This window comes from Sciurus vulgaris (assembly GCF_902686455.1).
Source record: "Sciurus vulgaris genome assembly, chromosome: 12".
Lineage (NCBI taxonomy): Eukaryota > Metazoa > Chordata > Mammalia > Rodentia > Sciuridae > Sciurus > Sciurus vulgaris.
Genome location: NC_136473.1, coordinates 3,543,403 through 3,566,521, shown reverse-complemented (window position 1 = coordinate 3,566,521; position 23,119 = coordinate 3,543,403). Strand labels below are relative to the sequence as shown.

At 37.3% G+C, this 23,119-nt stretch overlaps 1 protein-coding gene across 6 annotated transcripts in view; it reads left to right on the top strand.

Annotated features, from left to right (window-relative positions):
• LYST (lysosomal trafficking regulator) overlaps positions 1 to 23,119 on the top strand; it is a 151,348-nt gene that overhangs the window by 41,848 nt on the left and 86,381 nt on the right. For all 6 annotated transcript variants that reach the window (XM_079106876.1, XM_079106880.1, XM_079106879.1 and 3 more), the window contains 11 exons: positions 1,560 to 2,589; positions 4,428 to 4,589; positions 5,891 to 6,047; positions 7,550 to 7,776; positions 8,372 to 8,438; positions 11,865 to 11,974; positions 13,415 to 13,841; positions 16,509 to 16,653; positions 17,707 to 17,880; positions 20,503 to 20,663; positions 21,324 to 21,514. In XM_079106876.1, the coding sequence (XP_078963002.1) occupies positions 1,560 to 2,589; positions 4,428 to 4,589; positions 5,891 to 6,047; positions 7,550 to 7,776; positions 8,372 to 8,438; positions 11,865 to 11,974; positions 13,415 to 13,841; positions 16,509 to 16,653; positions 17,707 to 17,880; positions 20,503 to 20,663; positions 21,324 to 21,514 (2,851 nt within the window). The remainder of the gene's footprint in view (positions 1 to 1,559; positions 2,590 to 4,427; positions 4,590 to 5,890; positions 6,048 to 7,549; positions 7,777 to 8,371; positions 8,439 to 11,864; positions 11,975 to 13,414; positions 13,842 to 16,508; positions 16,654 to 17,706; positions 17,881 to 20,502; positions 20,664 to 21,323; positions 21,515 to 23,119) is intronic.

Sequence of the window (23,119 nt, the reverse complement as noted above, 5' to 3'; positions counted from 1 at the left end):
ACTGGAGGTAGTGATAAAGGAGAGGATAGTCTTGAATTTAATTTCTCAGTGGAAAAAAAGTAAAGTTTAGATATATTTCTGGGGAGGGGGGAGATGTAACACAGATATCCAAGAGCAAGGGCCAAGTTTAATTGTGTTTATCGATGAAATATTATTAGCCATTAAAAATGCTTACAAATTTTATGCTGGGACAAGAGAAAATTCTTATATTTTGTGGGTAAAATATACAAAATTTCAAATAGTACTCATTTACGACCATATAAATATGTACATACATAAGATGATAATTATATATTAAAGAAGTGGTATTAAGGGAATTGTTATTTTTAAATATCATATTTGCATTTATTACCTAAGCAATGCATGTAGAGAAATAATAAAATACAGAAAAACAAATAAGAAATTAAAATTACTTGTAAACCCACCAGTGATTTTCTAGATTTTTGTGATTGCCAAGTCTGATATGTTTAAAAAATAATTTTATAAATAAAGCTTGCTTCTGGTAGGTAGAGTAATCTTTCAAATTAATGCTTCTACCACTCTTAAAAACTTGTAGCAAAATAAATATAAACTATCTTTACTATTTTCATGTGTGGCATTTTGGGATTCATCTTAACAGAACCACTTTAAAACTGATACTGATACTAAATCATTTTTAAAATTTTGAACCCTTTGACGTTGTTTGAATAGAACTGACTTTGAAAGTTTTATGACTCTTAGGTATGTTTGTGGCAACCTGGAACTTTGCAAAGTAAGGACTGAGCGTCACTGAGCCAATTTATATTCTGTGACTAGAGTGGTTCCAGTGACCTAGACACAGGTCTCACTGGGGCAGAGCTGGACTCTCCCCTCTCCACCCACTTTGTACATTTTTTTGCTGGGCTGGAGATGGAACACAGGTCCTTGCATGTGGTGGGCGAGTCCCTACAGGTGAGCTGTATCCTGGCCCCCTGGAAACCATGTCTAGTAGTTAGGGTCTGTCTATTCTGATCAACTGGCCAAATTAAAAACAGCTGCAGAGAAACTCATGCGATACTGAATCTCCACCTGCGAGTAAAATCTTCTAAGGAGAATTTCAACTCTGTGGTGTGATTCTTTACCTTTTGACATATAGATGTAAAACAAATGAAAAGTGATGAATGAACCGTTAGGCAGAGGAACAAATGAACAAACGCCAAATGCTTGCCTGCTAGCAGAGCATCTGCCGCTGGCGTGATGGTGGTTGGAGTAGAATTTACATAGAATTTGGAGAAAAATAGTCTTCCCTGATTTGCTTCTCTTAATTTGGGTTGCATGTAATCCTTTCTGTTTAAGTAGTTTCAGAGCCGTACATGCAGTGTTTGAAGATGGATTTGAGAGTAATTCTAAAGTAGCTTGAGGTTCTGGCCAATATAATAAGAACTTTACCAGATGATTAATAAATAAAATTACGTAGTATTAAGTATATACCACATGCAACAATGCCATATTTAAGTAACTTATGTACCTATTTATAAATGATGTTTATATATGTATATATATATATATATATAAACTTTTTTTTTTCATTTCTCTCACAGGGTAATTAGAGATTTGTTTTTAAGTTGTAATGGAATAAATCAAATAATTGAATTAAATTACTTAGATGGTATTCGAAGTCATTCCCTAAGAGCATTTGAAACTCTGATACTCAGCCTAGGGGAACAACAGAAAGATGCCTCCACTCCGGGTATTGATGGATCACGTGCTGAAGAGCAGGAGCCCTCATCTTCAAATGCAGGGGCCCCCTCCCATAGCCAGCAGGCTTATTCAGATTCTCCTCAGAGTCTCAGCAAATTTTATGCTGTTCTCAAAGAAGCTTATCCAAAGAAGCGGAAGACTGTTCCCCAAGATGTTCACATCAATACCATAAACCTCTTCCTCTGTGTGGCATTTTTATGTGTAAGTAAAGAAGCAGAGTCTGATAGGGAGTCCGCCAATGAGTCAGAAGATACTTCTGGCTACGACAGTACAGCCAGCGAGCCTTTAAGTCATGCACTACCATGTTTGTCTCTTGAGAGCCTTGTCTTGCCTTCTCCCGAACGTATGCACCAAGCAGCAGACGTGTGGTCCATGTGTCGTTGGATTTACATGTTGAGCTCAGTCTTCCAGAAACAGTTTCATAGGCTTGGTGGTTTCCAAGTATGCCATAAGTTGATATTTATGATAATACAGAAAATATTCAGAAGTCATGAAGATGACCAAGGAAAAAGACAGGGAAATATAAATGTAAATGAAAACCAAGACTTCATCAGAACTTCTCAGCAGGAGAAAGCAATGAAGGAAGATTTATCATCTTTGACTACAACACAGGACCACACACCATCTGATCTGGGGAGTTTAAGAAACAGGGTTGACAGTTTAGGTGCATCAGAATCACAACATATTTCTTCCATAAACATGAACTCCATTTCACCTACCAAAACCGCTCCTGAGGAAGCAAAGGTGTTGAGGAGTCGAGAAAGTGAAACTGCACTTCAGAGCATACGACTTTTGGAAGCTGTTCTGGCCATTTGTCTTCATAGTGCTAGAACCAGTCAACAAAAGATAGAATCGGAGTTACCTCATCAGGTAATACTTGGTTCTTGGTCCAGTTCTTTGTGTGTGTGTGTGTATGTGTGTGTAAAATCCTGATTTACTATTTACTATTTTATACTTACAAAACTTTTACATTGTGAGAAGTTCCTGTGTGCCTAGCACAGTTCCAGCTATTGTGGAAGGCACAAAGAACCACATGCCCCAACTTTCGCCCTAAAGACCCTTACAGTTTAGTTTGTAATGCAAAAGCAGTTCATGTGTTTAGCGTCAGGTGAGTGATCATGCACATTGTGTTTCAGAGTTCACAGTCTTGGTGTGACACTGTTGGGTGCCCTGCCCGGATGCCCCCACCTTGATGTATGTGCCAGTGTCCTCGTCCTCACGTCTTGTCTGTACATGTTTCTTGTGTTGGACTGAGAATTTAAAACCAAGTTGAGGCACCCGTCCACTGTGGGCTGCTTCTCTCTTCTGAGGATTGCCTTGGCTGATAGGATGCTTTGTCCAAGCAGAGTACTTACTGCCAGGGGCTGTCGGATGTAGCTCTGGGGGTGAGGACAGTCTCTGTGGTACACTCGAGGCTCCAGAACTTTCCATGGAATGAGCTAGATTTTTCCTGAAACTACATCTTTGTTTGTATTCTCCTGACCTCTTCTGCATCTGGCACATCAGAAATTTGATGAATTTCTTCTGAGAGCACCTCATACCTAAAAGACATTCATAATCTCAAGCCCTGCTACTAAGGAGCTCTGGAATATGGCAGATCTGATCTCTTACACATGTGTCCCTTAATGTTATTTCAGCCAATGAGCTCTTACCCTCATGTCAGCCTCCATGTAGCCTCCTGTCTAAAACATCTTCATGTTTCCATATTGTTCTTAGTTGAAATCCACACTCCTTAGTCTGGATGCACAACCTTCACAATCTGCTCGGCTTCCTTGTGCAGTCTCCCACTCTGCTGCAGTCAGCCGTACGGAGCTGCTCTTCTTTGCCATTGCTTCTGGGGAAGTGTGTGTGCTCTTGTCCCGGCGTAGTCTCTTCTTCTGTCGCAGTGCCTGATGTTTCCTGCGTATTCTCCATCATTCCATGTAGCTTCTCTGGGGCACTTGGTCTCTCAGGCAACTGCTGTTTTCTGTTCTCAGAATTTTGCTCACAGCTCTAATACAGTTGTCGTCCTCCCTTGTTGGCACCTGTTTCTCAAGGCGGACAATAACTCCTTAGACAGGTTGGTTTCTTCTTCATCTTCATGGTCTCACCACCTATTTTAGAAATAGGTGAGATGATCTTCTTAGTCCTGCTTCTGAGTTCTGATTAGAACTTCTTAGAATCTTAAGGACCCCCTAAGAATAAGCAGTAAGTGTTTTAGGCAGCTTTTTCGCTGCTGTGACCAAAAGCCCTGACAAGAACACTTAGAGAAGGAAAAGTTTATTTTGGGCTCACCTCCTCCAGCCACACCCTGCCTGCCTGTGGGTACCACCCAGTTAACCCCTGTCAGGGGGCCGAGGCTCTCATAACCCAGTCCTTTCACTCTGAACTTCTTCATCGTCTCACACTTGAGCCTGTGGAGGCGGGACACCTCATATCTAGACCGTAACAGTAAGGAATTTGTAAAGATGGTTAATTGAAACTATGAAGTTTCAAGGAATAATCTTTGTGACAATTTGTTTATGGTAATTGAACCTTAAAAACAAGTAATGTATTTGACAAATAAAAATGTTATTAACTTGAACATAGAATGTTTGGATAAGAAAGCTCAAAATTTATAGTCACTTTACCTTGATATCTGTGAATAAATGGGTTTTCTGAAATTATTTTGTCACTATTCCATTAAAAGCATGTTACTAATATTCCTAGTCTCTTTTATTTTACCTTAGAACTTGTCTGTGGAAAATATATTGTTTGAAATGAAGGACCATCTTTCCCAGTCAAAGGTGACTGAGACAGAATTGGCAAAGCCTTTATTTGATGCCCTGCTTCGAGTTGCCCTGGGGAACCACTTAGCAGATTTTGAACATAACGAAGCTGTGACTGAGAAGGTATGAATCTATATGGTTGTGTTACTGGGGTATGGCTAGCAGAGGCAGGCCTGTGAGATGGGACTGGGAGGTTGGTGAACGTGGTTCTTAGAACACAGGGACCCAGATTTAGTCACATGAGTTCCATGGGGTAGTGTTTCATCCGTACCTTACCACAAAACAGGAGAACAATATGGCATGCTTTCCTTAATCTAATCTGGAAATTTATTGAGTATTACTCCTAGTAAAAGAGAAATATATGATTTGATTTGATAAGTCTTACATATAACTGAGTTTATTAAGTGGTAATTTAGAGATGGTGAGATTCAGTTATCTAATCTGGTCCTATGTTGATGCAGCTGACATTTACAGAACTCTCTACTCATAATTAATTTTAAATCACTCAACATGAAAATGACTAGTACTTGCACAGAAAATAGCAATCATAGTATTTTAGCATTTGGTGTTAACATTTTTTTTCTAAAGTAACTTAAAAATTTTTTTTCCTGTAACTTTGTGATGCAATTATTTCACCACTTCTTTCATGTTTATTTTATATTTATTTAATTATCACTAATCTTTATATAACTTCTCTTTGGCCTAGTGCTAGTCAGTAGATAGATGAGATGTTTAATAATCTTTTCCCAAAATATGTTACTGTTTGCCATAACCTTTAAAACCTAATGAGATAGATATTAATATCTTCATCTTATCATTGAATCAATTGGTTAACTATAAAATGTTAAAGTAAACACATGTTCTAAAGTGAAGATATCTACAGCATTTTCATAAGAAAATGTCTTATCACGGGTGTTACAACAGAAAGTTATTACTGGGACTCTTAATTTTTGAGATTCTTGTATGTAGACAATAGCATTCAGAAATCCTCACTTCCTTTGAAAAATTGCCTTATCTTCTATGGTTAACTAATTTATGAAGTATTATTTGTAAAAGACTTTGAAAAAAATTTCCACTAGCAAATAAATAATGTATATTAACATTAGTATGAAGTATAAGTCCACCTCCTAGTGGTCTTCTTTGTTGTATAACTAGAATAAAATTTCTTACGTAGGTGTATTTTTCATGGAAACTGAGATGACCTATCTGTTAGAAACCCATTTAAATGAATGTGAAGTTGTCTAAAAGGTACTAGAAAGTTTGACTGAGTAAATTTCATAATTTATAATAGTTACTAGTTATTAAGGTTCTTTCTTAAAAAATATAGACACTGTCCTTAAAATGACTTTTGAGTAATAAATACTCTGTTGCTAGGAGTGAGTGAATATCACAGCTGTTGCCTTTGAATCATACTGATCTTCTAGAGCCATCAGTCTGAGGAAGAGTCATCTCCCCAGCCTGGAGATCTTTCAGAAGAAGCTGAGGACTCTCAGTGTTGCGGTTTTAGGCTTCTGGTTGAAGAAGAAGGTTATGAAGCAGACAGTGAAAGCAATCCTGAGGATGGCGAGACCCGGAATGACGGTACAAGAGTCGTGGATGTGCTTCTGACTGGATCTGCAAAGCGGTTCAGAATGAGACCACTTTAGAGCTCTGTATTGCCCTACAGTTTAAACAGTGCATCACATTAACATTTTATTTGATCTTCACAACAAATCTGGCATTTGTATATGCAATTTAAAACAATGAAATGAATCTCATTATCACAAACATTGAGCACCTAAGAACATGGGTTTATTTCCCTGCCTTCATCTCATTCCACTAGGAAACATAGACAGTAATGATCAGAAATAAGCAGGCATGACAGTGTAAAACCAGGTGACGCAGTAGTGATGGGATGATGAGGGACGCCCTTTCTGAAGAGGTGATGTTTACACAGAGTTCTCACTAAAGATGAACTAGCCAATTACTGGCAGTTTATTATAAAGATTAAATAATAAAAGGAATGCAGACATCATTCTATGACATCCGGGAATTCTGCAGCATAGATTTCTTCTTAAGTTTTCCACAGCCCAACTTTGCTCTTAGGGTTGAACTGCATTGCAGATGATCCTAAGCTTTTTTGAGTGGAATGGAAAAGAGGGGTTGAGGAGAACCAAGAGGTTTCAGGGAAGGCTCTGTCTGCTGGCCTTATGTGTGTCTCAGTACTGTTCATCTTCCCTAACTCTAGGGTTGTATATCTTCCTCAGAGTTGAATTTCATTTTCACAGAAAGTGAATGAGAATAATTGTAGATGTTTTAGTTAAAGGATGTAAGGAAGCCATAGATGGTGCTTTTTGAAAATATATTAGTTTAATGGTGATTTTGTCATAATACAGGTATGATTTTGTAATGATAGATGTCCTCCCTTTTATGTTTGCTAACTAAAATTCAACTTAAAGAATTCTGGTCCAGGTAGAAATTTATAAATTTCTTTACTATGTAAATATTTTTTGAAGATCATAGCAGTCTCTTTTTAATATCAGTTTTCCAAAATGTCATGTTCAGTAAGACAGCCTCTTTTTCTTACATATGAAGAAGGCAAAGTTTGAAATTCATACACCCAAGCCAGTCACAGTGTGCATGCCTGTAATTCCAGCTATTTGGGAGGCTGAGGCAAGAGTACTGCAAGTTTGAGCCCAGAAATCGAGAGCCAAATCTACTATTTTCTTAGTAATATGGGCAAGTGATTTAAACTACCCTGTGATTAGATATTTTGGGGGCAAAAAGTTTGGAATGGTAATTTTTCTCCAATTGTGTTGGAGGGATGTGTTTAATCTTTATCACGTGTATAAAAATTGCTGTTGGTAATATTGTAGTTTTATTGAATATCAAAATTACTTTTAAGACTACTCATTGAACTTCAGACTATCCACAAGACTCAATTCAATGATGGAATCAAAAGTAATATTTAGGAAAAGATTTTATGAGCCTATTCTTATAAATACAACTTTTGCCACTAGGTCTTCTAAATGAAGGATAAGGTTTGAAATAGCTTATTCCATGTTTTAGAGTATAAACTTATTCTTTCCTGTTTCCCTTTGCAGTGGTAGACTTGCAGCCTGAAGCAGAAGGTTTCAGTGCATCAGTCAGTACAAATAACTCAATTGAAAAACTCACTCAAGGGGAAATAATATATCCTGAGATTTGCATGCTGGAATTAAATTTGCTTTCTGCTAGCAAAGCTAAACTTGATGTGCTTGCCCATGTATTTGAGAGTTTTTTGAAAATTATCCAGCAGAAAGAAAAGAATATTTTTCTACTCATGCAACAGGTAAAAGATATTTAAGTTTGATTAATACCTATCACTCATACCCCAATCCCCCATATCCTTATTTATAACCCAATTCATTTGAAAATTAGTTGAACTGATTACTTCTTTTATAATACCTATGTTTTGACCTTGAAGTAACATTCTAAAATCTTCTAATTCTGTATTTTTTTTTTTTTTTTTTTTTTGTGGTGCTGGGGATCGAACACAGGGCCTCGTGCTTGCAAGGCAAGCACTCTACCGACTGAGCTATCTCCCCAGCCCCTAATTCTGTATTTTTGAAAGTAGCATAGAAAGTTAATATTGTCATTGGCTGACCAGTAATGAATCCTTATCTTTCTGAAAATGAGTGATTTTTTTAAAAATTGAATTTAATTGTAATGTATGTTCATTGTTTTAAATATCAAAAATTCAAGACAGTATGGAAAAGAAATGCATAATTAATCCTACACATACCATTTTTCCAGTCATTTAAATGCATACACACACACACATACACACACAAGATTCCTATTAAATTATTTATTATGATGTTGAAGTTTCTCTGTTTCCATTAGGTAATACATTTATTTTTTATGTTTCCTTTTCTAATCTTCAGGGAATTGTGAAAAGTCTTTTAGGAGGCTTCTTGAGTATTTTAACACAAGCTGATTCTGATTTTCAAGGTAAGTTAAAACTGTTAGTTTTAAACAAATAGCTTTGAAATTATTTTGTTCTTGTGTGGAGAGTTGCTCATCATGGTGTCCATTGGTATAGTGTTCTGATTTCACAAGTACCTTTATATGCATCATCCCATTCATCCCTCTGTCCTCCTCAAATAAATAGACATACTTATTGTGCGGAGATGAAAATCGAGATTTGAAAGGAGAAGGTAAGTTGTTGGGTAGTGTTGTGGGGACAGTAACCTGGCACAAATGCTCTATTGCTGCCTTATCTCATATTGTCTGTTCTCTAATTAGTGCTTTCTCAGACATTTGAGAAACTAATAATTAATATATAATATGATGCTTAGCCACAATAAACCTAAATTTTAGTTGGAGTATGAAAGCTAAATAAAAACAGTAATTTGGGTTTGTGTAATGTTTCCTTCTGATTAAATTCAAATTATACATTTTTGGCAGAAATACTTAACAGTACTGTTGGGTCCTACTGAGGGCCTTATTATTCAGGGATTCATGATGTCTATATCTCATTACTAGTGATGTTAACTTCAATCACTTGATTAAGATGCTGTTTGCCAGGTTTCTCTGTTGTATAGTTACTATTTTCCCCTTACAATTAATAAGTATCTTTTGGGGTAGTAGCTTAAAGTATGTATATCCTATTTTCCCTCATGAATTTTCCCATGAATTTTAGCATCTGTTACTGATCCTTCATGGAAGCATCTAAGACTGGAGTTGGCTGAATAGTGATTTTCTATTCCTATCATTCTTTCTACATTTATTAGTTGGGATTGTACTCTAAAGAAAAGCTTTTCTTTCGCCTCTATTTACTTACGTATTGTATGGGTGTGTTGCACTCCTCCCTGTCAGAGTCCCCTGTTACCATCTAACAGTAGTGTGGTGTCTATTACAGTTAATGAAGCTATATTGATATGTTGTTTTTTAAATTTTTCGAGAGGTTATTAACTAACAATCTATTCAGATTTCCTAAGTTTTTGCCTGATATACTTTTCCTGTTCAAGGGTCCTACCCAGGATGCCATATTACAATTACTTGTCAAATCTTGCTTTGTTGTTTTGGTGTCAAATCTAGGAAGATCCAATCTGAGATCATACAGATTTATTACTTATTAAAATAATTTTTTTCTTTCCGTAGTCTCTGTTTTTTGTTTTCTTGCATGCTAATTGTGATTTGGGGTCTTTTGGATTGATTCTGCATGTGTCTTCTTATCTTTTCTCTCATATTATCCACCTCTCTCTTTTAGTGCTATATTCTGGAAGATATTTTTCAATTCTATTTCAACCTCTTATTCAGTTTTTAATTTGGGCAACTATCTATTCAATATTTAAAAGCTCTTTGTTTTATTGTTTTCTGGCTATTACTTTTTCATATGATGATAGACTATCTTGGTTTATATATCTGGATATTGTAATTAACATTTTAAGAAGATTTCCTCCAGCCCCTAAATTACTTTTATATCCTCTAGGATCATTTTATCAATTATTCACTTTTTACATCTTGGGATTATTCTTTTAGAGTTCTGATTCCCAAATATTTCAAGAGCCTGTTTTGCTCTTTATGTTTAAGAAGTGGTTGGGGGTTTCCTCTAGTGTTGCAAAATTGAATTTGTCTTCCTGTGTGCCTTTTCTCTGGCTGGGTACTCTGCTGAAGAGCTCTGGGTGAATGTATCAGTGGGTGCTAGAGGCTCCCCAATGCCCTGATGAAGAGAGCTTTACTTTGGGGAGCCTTTAGGCCACCATCACCCCACAGGGAGCTTGGCGTACATCATGGAAAGGTGTCCTCTGCGTGCAGAGTGAGGCCTGGGAGGAGCGTCTCCCTTCACCCAGACAGGACAGCCTCACCGAGCGCTCTGTTTCCGTGTCAGCTTTTGGCTTTGATTAGGCCACGTGGCCAGTATGCTCAGTAGCCGTGGTGTTAACATTCCCCTGCACTTCTGGGCTCTCGCTTGGTAATCCATTCCATTTCTTTAGAGAAGACTCACCAGGCTTTTAGCTTAAAAGTGAAAACTGAGCTCTCTGTGCTCTGAAATCTGAAACAGGAAGAGCAGTGAATGGTCACCAACAGACTCTTCATTCTTTTCTGTGTTTTCAGCAGCATTCTCATTCCCTCTCCTGACTTTAGACCAACAGAGGAGCCCCCCGCTGCTCTGAGCCCCTTTATAATTGGAAGGAAGTACGCTGCAGCTTTCTCTTTTATCCATCTACTACTTCTGGGCATGGTGGCGCACACCTGTAATCCCAGTGACTTGGGAGGCTGAGGCAGGAGGATCACAAGTTTAAGGCCAGCCTCCGCAACTTAGTGAGGCCCTAAGCAACTTATTGAGACTCTTGTCTCAAACTAAAAAATTAAAAGGACTGGGGATATGTATGGCTCAGTGGTTTAGCACCCCTGGGTTCAATCCCAAGTACCAAAAAGAAAAAGAAGAAAACGTTTTCAGACTTTTTCCAGGTGTACCCCCAGTGCTTACAGCCTCCCCACTGCTTTTATTTTTATTTTCGTTACTATAGATTTTTTCCTTTTGATAATTTTATACTTTAGTGCTTTGAGTTTTCAGTGGTTTTACAGAAGCAGTCCTCATTTGGAACTGAAAAAAAAAATTCTAACACACTATTCATCTTCCTTTCCTACTCTAAAGCCCTTAAAGTGTTGGTGTTACTTGGAGCTAATTTGTGGTGTCACTGTAAGCAGTCTTCCTCGATGTGCCCTCGGTGGCACTACTCCATCAGCTCACTGCCTCTTAAACTGGGTGACTGCAGCCTAGCTGCAAAGCTACCAGTCTTTCAAGCGGCACCTCAGGTTTTACATAAGTCTTATTTTTGTTACTTCTCAGATGGTAATAATAATTGAGTCATAGGTTTTTGGTTTGGGTAAGAATCAACTGAGATAATACATGTAAAAATAACCTAGGAACACTGAAGTGTGCTCTTAAAGACTAAGAAAATATCTTACTCTAAAGAATTCTTTGAATTTATGTGCCACTGTTTATATTTTATGCTAAAGCCCTTCATAAAATAAATTATTCAAACTAAATAGTCTGTGATATTTAAGTATTTGAATAATCTTTAATATTTATATTTATTTCTGTCATTTAATTTCCCAAGTAAGTAATATCTATAATTGAAACATTTCAAAATGAAAAGGTAACAGACCATTTTATGGTATGGGGAATGTCAGCATATCTAACAGATACTCTGTTGATTTATGCTTCTTTAAAGACTGCCTTCAGTTTACTTATGGCCAGCCAATCTTTAAAAGAAAATCATTCTATTCATCAGGATGCATTTAGTGACCTTGCTATTTATTCAGTGAATTTTGAGATGACTGAAGTGTCCATAATCCATGCAAGATGTTTGTTTTCTTTAATTAAATTTGTACTAGCTTGCTTTTCCTCTACTGTCTTACGTTCAGCTTGCCAGAAAGTACTGGTGGATCTCCTGGTGTCTTTGATGAGCAGAAGAACATGTTCAGAAGAGCTAACCCTTCTTTTGAGGATATTTCTGGAGAAATCTCCTTGTACAGTAAATATGCTATGATTTTTACATTTTCACTAATACTTTAATAGAATGTGTTTTAATTGGAAGCTGTCTGTTGTGATGTAGCAGTTGTTATACCGTTTCATGACATCTTGTATGAAGTACCCAATTATTTTACTGCTTGTATATATTTTAACCAGTTCACTTTGAATTTGACTAACCAAATTATAGTCCCTTTAACTTACTCTGCCTCTAACCTTTGTGCTTGAGAAATGCTAAGTAATTTTTATTACTAAAGAGAATTTAATTGTAATTCCAACTGTCTTTGAGATCATTCTTTTCTAAAAATGAGATTATCCACTTCTCAGTTATATTCCTTATTTTCTTTTACAGTAGGATAGCCTAGTGACTTTTAGTTGCTTAGAAACTCGTGTGTGTGTGTGTGTGTGTGTGTGTGTGTGTGTGTGTTGCTAGGGATAAAACCCAGGGCTCTCGCATGCTAGGCAAGTGCTGGACTACTGACCACACCCTGAGCCATGGAGAACCCATTTTTACTATGAAATCTCAACTAGAAACATTTGCAAATAAAACAGAAAACACTGAGGCTGCTTTGTGTAAAGCAAGTTGGGTCTTGTAGCCTTGCCCACCCTCCCCTCTTTACCATCTGCTCCAGCCCCACGGCCCCCTGGACCTCTGGGAACACAGGTTCGAACGACCTGTGTTGGCCTCGGAGAGCTGGCTGTGTGTGGAAGGCTGCTAGTACTCACAGGCTCACTCCCCTGATGGTGATCAGCATCAGCTGACCCGCAATGCATGCCACTAGGTCAATCTTTTCAATACTTATCTCTCCTTAATTATTGTTTGTCCCTATAATTAAGTGTTCATTTCCTCTCTTTTAATGTTTCGGATCAACCAAAAACATGTCATTCGTTATGAATAAATCTTAAGACCTTATTTCAGTTTGCCAAACACACATGACAGTAAATTTACTTGACAGGGGAAAAAGCATGTGCAATAAGTTGAAGAGTGATTCAGCACTTGATTTTACGAAGTCGTCATGTTATAGTATCGTTCAGAAATCTGGAGAATTTGTAAGGGCTCTGGTTATATCATTCACTTTAAAGTAATTGAGAAGAACCATAGTGTACATGGAAATGAACACTTCTGTAAAAATCACTGACGTAATCATCATATTTAACCTATAATGCTTAAAAACAACTCATAAATATTATTTATACCATAAAAACAAGTAAATTTAAACTAAATTAACCACAAAGAGGTTAGATGTTTTAAGAATAAAGTATGTTTCATATTTCATTTTAACTATACAAAAATAAATTTTTTAAGATATATAAGATAAGAAGGTATTTAAGTAGGAATACTGATACATGCAGGTATGTTTATGTTTTCACTAATAACCTGAATTTCAAGATAATTATGTACCTGATTACATGATGGCAAAGTTTCATTTGTTTTTACGTCTAGGAAATTCTTCTTCTGGGACTTCTGAAAATTGTGGAAAACGATGTAGCCATGAGCCCGTCACAGTATCTGACCTTCCCGTTGCTGCATACCCCAAGCTTAAGCAATGGTGTCCCACAGCCAAAGAGTCCTGGGATTCTGAACAGCAAGGCCATAGGCTTACTGCGAAGAGCCCGAGCTTCACGGGGCAAGGCGGAGGCCGACAGAGGAGATGTCCCCCATCGGCTGCTTTCCTCTTGGCACATAGCCCCAATCCACTTGCCATTGCTGGGTCAGAACTGCTGGCCACATCTGTCGGAAGGTTTCAGTGTTTCACTGTGGTTTAATGTGGAGTGTGCCCAAGAATCTGAGCGTGCCACAGAGGAAGGAAAGAAGATGAAGAAAAGAAGCAAATCATTAATTGTACAAGACAGCAGTTTTGATGGAACAGGTACGATGGCAGGAGTATCTGATTTGTACGCTAAGGGCAATTTTGGTTGAGAGTTAAGATATACAGCAGTGTTCTAACTTGTTCTTAAGGTGTTCTTCCCTCAGAGTCCTGAATTTACCATCGCCTGAGTTCCAGATAGCTTTTAATTTGTTTCCTCCCGTACACTTTGTCTTGGGGCTGAGGGGCACAGGTGCTGGGTCATCAGCCCCTTCTCTGCTTCTTCTCTGGTCCTACACTGGATAAGGTGGCTCCCCATGTTAGAATAGGAAAGGAGACAGACCTGGAGCCCCTTTGTCTGGCACCTGTTTCCTCCCCCTATCCGGCAGCCCTAGTCCGACTTCTTTCTCTTTGCTTCAAGTTTTCTTTCTGGTGTCGTGCCTTACCTCAGTGGCCCTCTCTTAGTTCCTTCCTGTCACAGGACATTTACATGAAGCATTCATTCTCCGAGGTAAGGACACAGCTCATTCCGGCCCTTTCTATAACTCAGGATTTGCTGTTATGCTGCCTTTAACTGCATCTCCTTCCTTGTATAATCAGAGCAAAGAGAAACAGTTAAAAAGCAGTTTGTGGTGAAGGGAAATAAAGTTTAAGTAGGATAATTAATTCTTGGGGCCCATGAAATTAATAAATAATTGGATGAGACAGATGTTGAGGATTTTGTATGTACGTGGAAATGCAGGTATCACTAACTTTTCATCCCAGAAATCTAGCCCACACCCTGAAGACTGTTTTAGGACACAAGCCCTCACCCAGTGTCTGGTATCCACTGACCTGAATGCGGAAAGGAAAATTCTTAATGGTATCCTCAAGGTTGAAGCAGTGGGAAGTACTGTCTGATCTCCACTTCCCATAAACGCTTTCCACCTTACGAACACAGCATAATAGTTGTGTACTTTTACTGGTTTGCCTTGGTTAAAAAAAAAATCTCGTCAAATAATCTGTCTCAGGTAGTTGTAGTGTCTTCTGTGGATAGAAGTTCGCCTGCTGAGAGTGATAGCGCTGAAGCGTACTGCCTATGACGGCCCTACTGCTGCCGCTGCCACGGCCACTGCTGTTCAGCATGCCTTGTGCCCTTTTGGTTTGCGTGCCGCTTTGCTCAGCTCTCCCTGTGTTCATCCTTAATCCTGCCTGCAAGTCAGCAAGGCGTGTGCTCACACTGCATACCTGTGACTGAGGCTAAGCAGCAGGATTGAGGCCCATAGCGGGCAAGCGAAAAGCAGTGGAATGGGCCCGGCCCTTCTGTTTGATTCCCAAGCTTAACCATCACTGCTGTGCTGAACGCTGTGCGGATTCCTTTCTCATGTTTTAGTGGGGCATTCCCAGTGTGAGCAGCTTCTTAATAAAATGAATAAATGTACACAACGACTGAGAAACGTAAAGATGGTCTAGTTTTAATCTTAAAGATGTATTAGAAAACATTTTAGAAAGGTTATTGTGCATGAATACTAAAAAATAACATTTAAAAATAGCAGATATATAAAAACAATTTTGAAGAGAAGAAAATAGTGCAGTGATATCACCTCTTCTGATAATGAACTATGTGCCTTTAAGGTGGTTATTTAACCTCTCAGCCCCTCAATAATCACCCCCAAAGTAGGGATAATCATATTTACCTCATAAGATTGTTATGAGCATTAGGTCAAGAAATATTTGCTATATTCCTGCCCTCTGATTCCTAGGTACACATTGGCATTTGTTCTGTTCTTTTATTTGTACAGGTTCCAATCTGTATAGAAACACTTTTTAAATGTTACAGCAGTTATGAGTTCTCTATATATCTTTTATCTTGTGCACTGGTCCTCAAAATAATCAGTGCCTGACTCTTCTCTTTAGGACTGTTATCATTATGCTCAAGAGAGTATTCTTAAAAATTAGTAGTAATCATACCTGTTGATAACTAATATTTATGCAGTCTAACAGTAATTAGCAATGTTCACCTTCTCTAGAAGTCTAACCTTTGGACTTGCATTTTGGTATGTCTTCACATAACTTTACATGAAGTCACATGCATCATAGTAATAAGTAGCTCATCATACATATTCAGTAGTGCAGGGTTCAAGTGGTGAGAGACGGAAGTCAGAATCAATAGCCAGCTGGTGCATAGCTCTTAAGCATGTACCTTCTTTGACTTAAAGAAACTATAAGTAGAGTTTCAGAATCTCTTAGCAATTATATTCTAAGATCACTCACCAGGGCATCTTAATATTATTTTCAAACAATTTAATATTTCTAAAAGGAGTTTTAAAGTGATCAATTTTTACGATAATTATGGAGTGAATTTCGTAGTGTGATGTAGGTGACAGTGATGTGTGCTCTTGGGATCAGAGTCAGTGATGTTATAGGACCAGTCCAGTTGATAACGGCAACGTGGTAGATGGTAGTAGGGCATCGTGGCAGCACAGCAGGTGTGCTCATGACTGCTCTCAGCCATTACATATGCCAAAACACTGGGTAACTGTGAAGCACTCACTGATTTTACCCATTGCACTCTTTTGGAGTTAACTTCCAACTTTGGAAATATTATTGTTTGGAACAGGTAAAGTTCAGACATTTCAGGTAAGTAATCTGCTACAAACGAACCACCATGCATCATATTCTTTTAAGTTTATTCTCTGCTCAATTTCTGTGAACTGTTTTACTGACCATTCTAACATGTTTTTCTCATAGAGAGCGAAAGACCAGAAGGTGCGGAGTATACAAATCCTGGTGCGAGACTCATAGAAGAAGGCTGCATTCATTTAATTTCCCTAGGATCCAAAGCATTGATGATCCAAGTGTGGGCTGATCCACACAGTGGCACTTTGATCTTTCGGTATTGATTTTCCTCAACCCCTAATGAATAGATATGTATTTAAATAATTTATGTGAGAGACATTAATGTGAAATTTGCTAATAAAAATCTTTATAGTAAAAGAAAAATCTATTTAAAGCAGAAGGTACATTCTCACAATTATTAATACCTATTTAAGAATCTATAAATTCTAATGTACATTATACTAATTTCTATTAGACTTTAGGTCAAATGCTTACTGAAGTCTTCTACCAAAATAGTCTTTTAGATTGCAGTGGCTATAGAGGTTGTTATTAACAGATATTTAATATAGTCAGATATTTCCCATGTAGATTATATACTTACTAGCCATTATTTAAAATAAGCTTGACTTTTCCTTGCTATCTTGTCATTTTTTTTCCTGTTGCCTTTATTAAAACAAGAAAACTAGGGTATAAGTCTTTTATCTGCATTGAGTATGAATAATATGATATTATTTCTGTAAAACCCCAAACTAAACAAACCAATGTGTTACTTAGGAATATGTATTTTATAATGTTATAAATGTTTCTAGGTGTCTTGTATGCATTAGCTTTTCACTCTTGCAGTAATCTCTCAAAGTAGATTGGACTTCCAAAATGTTCAGGCATTTAGACATTTATTAAAATAAATGCGAACCAAATATTACATTGTAATTTCTAAAAAAGACAATAACTATGTACATAGAAATGATATTTTTTTACAAACTGATTTCTGGAAATTATTACCCCAAATTTATCACCAGCCAATGAGCCTAACCTATCTGAACTCATGAATTAAGGTAATAATATAATAAAATAACTGATATTTTTGGTGTAAGATAAAGACCTACTGACTTTTCAAGTTAGTTTATTGTAAAAAAAAACTTTTTTTATGTACAAACACAAACAACATGTATCCCATTTGTTTACAATAAAAATAAATTAAAAGAAAGAAAAAAAAAACTTTTTTTTAACCTCACTTAAATATTTAGAATTGTAGGTCCTGCATGTGTATTAAATACTTAAGTCAGAATTTTCATGTTTTTAGCCAATGTTTTCTTCCCTTTTTCTGTAGTGTATGCATGGATTCAAATGATGATATGAAAGCTATTTTACTAGCACAGGTTGAATCGCAGGAAAATATTTTCCTCCCAAGCAAATGGCAACATTTAGTACTCACCTACCTCCAGCAATCTCAAGGGAAAAAGAACGTACGTGGGAAAATCTCCACGTGGGTCTCTGGACAGAGGTATGAAGTATTTTTTTAAGAATACATATTATTAATCTGTTATAATTTTAATTAGTCTATTAAAACTCCAGAAAAAGATTACAGACAACTAGAGGTTAAATTTACTATGTATTAGCATAAGAATTCATAGCGAAGTTGGATTTTTCTATTTATGCCTTTCATAGAAAATAAATCTTCCATAGAAGTAACTATTAAAACTTAACACAGTGGGTCCCGTTATGCGTGGGTTCTGCATCTACAGATTCAACCAATCTTAGACTGAAAATATTCAAGAAAAAATTCTGTCTGTAGTGAATATGTACAAAGTTATTTTGTTAGTATTTTCTATACAATTCAGTATAACAGCTATTTACAAAGCATCTATGTTGTTTTAGCTATTGACTGCCAAGCCGCCAAGTCTAGAGCTGAGCCCACAGACCACTCTACAGTGTGTCCTTACCAAGTTGCAGGCCTTAAGCTGGGTGCTTATACACATCTTCTGATGCCCATAGCAGGTTGGACCACAGAAATAGCACGCATCCTTAGCACAGATCAGCCTGTTCATTCATCTGTTCATCACATTCGTTAAGGAATTGCTGGGTGCCTGCTGTTGCTATAGGAGGCTGCAGGCACTGATTGCTTTCAGCTCTCAGGCCTCAATGATGGAGGAAGGCAGGGAGAAGGGGCTTATGAATGGCTCTTGGGTAGCCAGTCCACGCTGCCTGCCACAGGGAAGAATAGGTTTGGAAGTTAAATCAAGATTCAGCTTTGTTTTATTCCATTAAGAAAATACATAATTAAAACCTAATGTCCATATTCTAAATTAATGCTGTCTAGAAAGTTCTCAGTCTTCACACCTGCCTAAGCCTGAAATGGCACTGCAGCAGTCAGTAAACCTGTCTGCAGAGCACTGAGTCAGAGCAGTTGGAGTTGGAGGTGGGGCTGAGTGGACGCTGCCCTCCTGTCTTGGACTCTCTCATTTCTGGAGCTCTTGACAAGGGCCAGCCATCGTATTAAGCACTTTGCACAGAGTACCATCCTCCCCAGACACTATGAAGTTGGCATACTTATTCCATTTTCCATGAGTCAACTGAAACCCAGAGCAGGATAAGGTAGCTTTGCCCAAAGTCATGGCACTGCTAAGGAGCGGTGCCGAAATTTGAACCCAAGCTCTGACCCTAACTGGAGCCCATGCTTTCAAGCCCAGTGCTGTAAGGCTCTGGAGCCGTTTTCTGAATCAGCCTACCTTCCAGATACCAAAACCAGGTGTGAGACACATGTGCAGTGAGAGACTGGGCCGTCACCACAGACAGTCCTGATACTAGTGTTATCACTTGATTCACATTTTCTTTGTCCTCCCACCTATTTCTGCATCCCTTTGAAGAAAATTTTTGTCATTTGGTACAAGTTAATGATTTGATTAGTTAGTAGAGCAGTGAGCAGGTGAACAGGAGGAAAATACTCTCAAACTCAGTGTTTTTATCACTTTCTGAGCTATAGATTAATTTCTACAAAGAATAATCTCTGAATATACAATAACACTGAAAATTACTTATTAATATCTTATATAAGTTGTATTTGATGAACAACACAAATATGGTAGGAACACATGGCACATAGTAGGTTCTTTTTGAATTTTTTGCATTCATCTTATAATAGGTTTTCTTTTACTCTTAAAAATTATATTATCCAAAAAAAATCATATTATCATACTGTCACCAGGTGGCAGTAGTGTTCTAGTCACAGCCATTTATTTGCACCAAGGATTGTCTAGACTCTCAGACTATTAAAATAGTCAAATTTGTGAAATATGAAACAAAACCATAAAGGAAATTTTCAAAATAAATATGTAGAAGGTTGAATTTCTTAAAAGGCCCTAACCATGTTCGTTTATTCTACATCTTCATCTCATTCACAAATTTTATCTAGACTTTGTCTTAAATGGTTACCTTCATTATCTTAATACGAATTTAGGGCAAGCCTGAAATAGGAGTGGAGCTTGACCCTCATGAGTTTCACTAGATGATGAAGTCCTCCCAGCTTTCGTGTGTCTGTGAGGAAAGCCTTGCTTTTCCTGTCCTCCATAAGCATTCCTGTGATCTTTATCTGTGGAGAAAAAAGACTAATCAAAAGCTCTGTAATCCTAAGCATTAAAAAAAAATGGGACAGCCTCGGCATTTCAGAGATGAGACAGAGCACAGCTTGGCGAAGTGATGTTCTATTTCCAGCTAGTCTTCAGAGTCCTTTTAGAGGATGTGAAATTTTAGGAATTGTTTGCCAAAATAGACTTTGTGGTAAAATTCGGGGAGGGATGGTTGGATTGTTTCTGTAAACTAGGAAGGCACATGTGCAGAAGTCCAGCAGCGACAGAAAGTTGGAGTGAACGTCTGGTCACACTCCCATGAACTAGTTTGTAGACTCTTCAGTAATCTTTTCTTTATCCCACTTTCTGTGGCTTTTGGATCACCAGCACCTCTGACCAAAAGGTAGCAGAATCAGCATCCTCTCTTCTCATCACCAACTATCTAATACTGAGCCAAGAAAAATTATTCAAGAGTGTCCCATCATTAAACATTCATACTTTAAAAATACTTAGTTCTCGTACTCCCTGAAATCATTGGCTTGACTTTGTTTTCAATGTAGGAAGCCTGATGTCACTTTGGATTTTATGCTTCCAAGAAAAACAAGTTTGTCATCCGATAGCAATAGAACATTTTGCATGATAGGCCATGGCTTATCATCTCAAGAAGAGCTTTTGCAGTTGTCTGGAAAATGGGACCTGGGAAATTTGCTACTCTTCAATGGTATGCTTTCCCCTTTAAAGAATTTCCAAATTTTCCTTTCATTTAACAAATGTTAAACTAAGTACATTAACGCAACTAAAATGTAGATCTCTGTTTCTTCACCTGTGTTCAATAGTAGTATATTTCCAAGATCCTCTGATGCACTTTTAAGGACTTAAACCTTTTCTAATGTGAATGTGTCTTACAATTGAAATACACATTAAATGCATTTTCCCCTCCCCCGCTCCATACATCAAATCAGCATTATTTTACAGTCCTGAAAAATGAAGTATCAGGACTAGTAAATATAGAATGGTTGTCTCTTTATTTATAATTTTAGTGTATCCTGTCAATACTAAATTTGGGGAGAATGCAATTGAAAAATATTTCATTAAACCTGGCACATAGTAATATTCAGATAGTGCTTATTGAAATATGGGAAAGAATAAAGATAACAATTCAAAATTTCATTTAAAAATGGAATTTACCAAGATATAGTTCCTACTTTTTAAAAAACAAAGCAAAACCAAACAAAAGCTTGTTATCTGACTGAAGGAGCAAATTGACGTATCCAATAGTTGACAGAATCTGTCAAAACAGAAAGCAGAACTCTGGTTCTCTTGCCCTCATGAAAGAGTCTGCTTGAGTTTTTAAGTGACTGACTATTTTTCTGGTACTCAGGAGCGAAGATTGGTTCACAAGAAGCCTTTTATCTGTATGCCTGTGGACCCAACCACACATCCATAATGCCATGTAAATATGGCAAGCCAGTGAATGACTGCTCCAGGTATATTAATAAAGAAATTTTGCGATGTGAAAAAATCAGAGAACTTTTCATGACTAAGAAGGATGTGGACATTGGTCTCTTAATTGTAAGTTTTAATTTTAGAAATTTTAACTTTGTAGTGAACTTTATATAGGTATTTTTATTTAAATGTATAATTACCATGAATTAGATTTCTAGTTTTTCATTCTGTTCTTTAGTATTTTATTTTCTTACAGTGTTTTTTCTGAAAAAATATTCAAAACACCTTGTCACTCTTTAATAATTTCAGGTTTTAAATTTACATTTACTCTTCCTTAGAATTATATTTCTGTAGTAATTTTATCAGTTTACTTTATACCTGGTAATAATTCAGGAGAGATGTTTGTGGCACAGTGAGCATATAACACTTGATAGCCTGATGTACTTTTAAAAACATCGCTCATTATATTTCTTTTCCATTCTTAACAAATAAACACTGATGTTGATTTATAATATTAATTTTAATTACGTGTATCAGGTTACAGGTAACTAATTCTGTGGATGTATCTTACAATTGAAATACACATTAAATGCACCTCTTATTTCTTATGAGAAGTATAATTGTAGACAGATATTTCTTACTTGAAGCAGGATACTTTTTGGGAATGAATTTGTTATTGTTGAGATGTGTGTTTCAAATAAAAAATCATATGTAGCTCAGTGACAGAGCGATTGCCTAGTATGTGTTAGGCTCTGGGTTCATGCCACAGTCCAGCCCAGCCCCCCACCCCCAGTTCTATTTTAAAGCTATAGTATTTGACTAAAGGAAAACATATACATCTTAAATGCTGTTAAATATATATCTGTGGCAAAATAGACACAGATGAGATAACTGTGGAATCTACGTAAAGTTCTGACATGAGGCATGTACTCCCTTATCTCTAAGGAATACTTTTAAATGGTATGGGCAGAGTAGGGCTGGGTAGGTGTTGGCTGTCAGCTTTTATTAGGTGAGAAAATCCCTGGGTGTTCAGCAGAATCACCTGGAGGGCCCTTTAAGACTTAGACTGCCACATAGGAGCTTCTGATTCAGTAGGTCTGTGGTATGGCCAGGAGCTTACCTTTTTTGTAAACTCCTGGGTGATGCTGCTGCTCCTGCTGGTTGGGGTCACACTTTGAGATCCTCTGCCTTAGGGAAACAGGTAATAAATTAGCTCAATCATACAACAGATCGTGTAGGTGCTTTAGTTTGGTACACCAATATACTAGTAGTATATCTGAAGAAAGTCACTTAAATTGCCACAGTCATACATGACCGAAGCCCAAGGTCCCCTTCACTTGTGTGAGAAGACCCCAAATGCACATGATTTCCCTGAGCCTGGGCTCTGCAGCTGCTGCCACTGGGACCACCTCAGAGTTCACTTTGCATTTAAAACTTACCTTGATTTTTAAAGTAGTTCACAAAGGCTTGGCAGGGAGCTAGAAACTATTTGAAACTACCCTATGTGTGGGAGAAATATCAAAAATTCTACTTTATTTTACTTAGTTGTGCTGACAGACTGGAATTCTATTCTAACACAGAAATTTAGTTTAGAGCCACTTTAAATTAATTACAGGCCCATGAGGAAATCCACAGCAAAAATTTCGAAACAATTTGTCCCAGGGTCCCCATGTTTCTGAGTGCTTAGGACAGTGCTTGGTTTATCTGAGTATGGCCTGAGACATGGCTGTT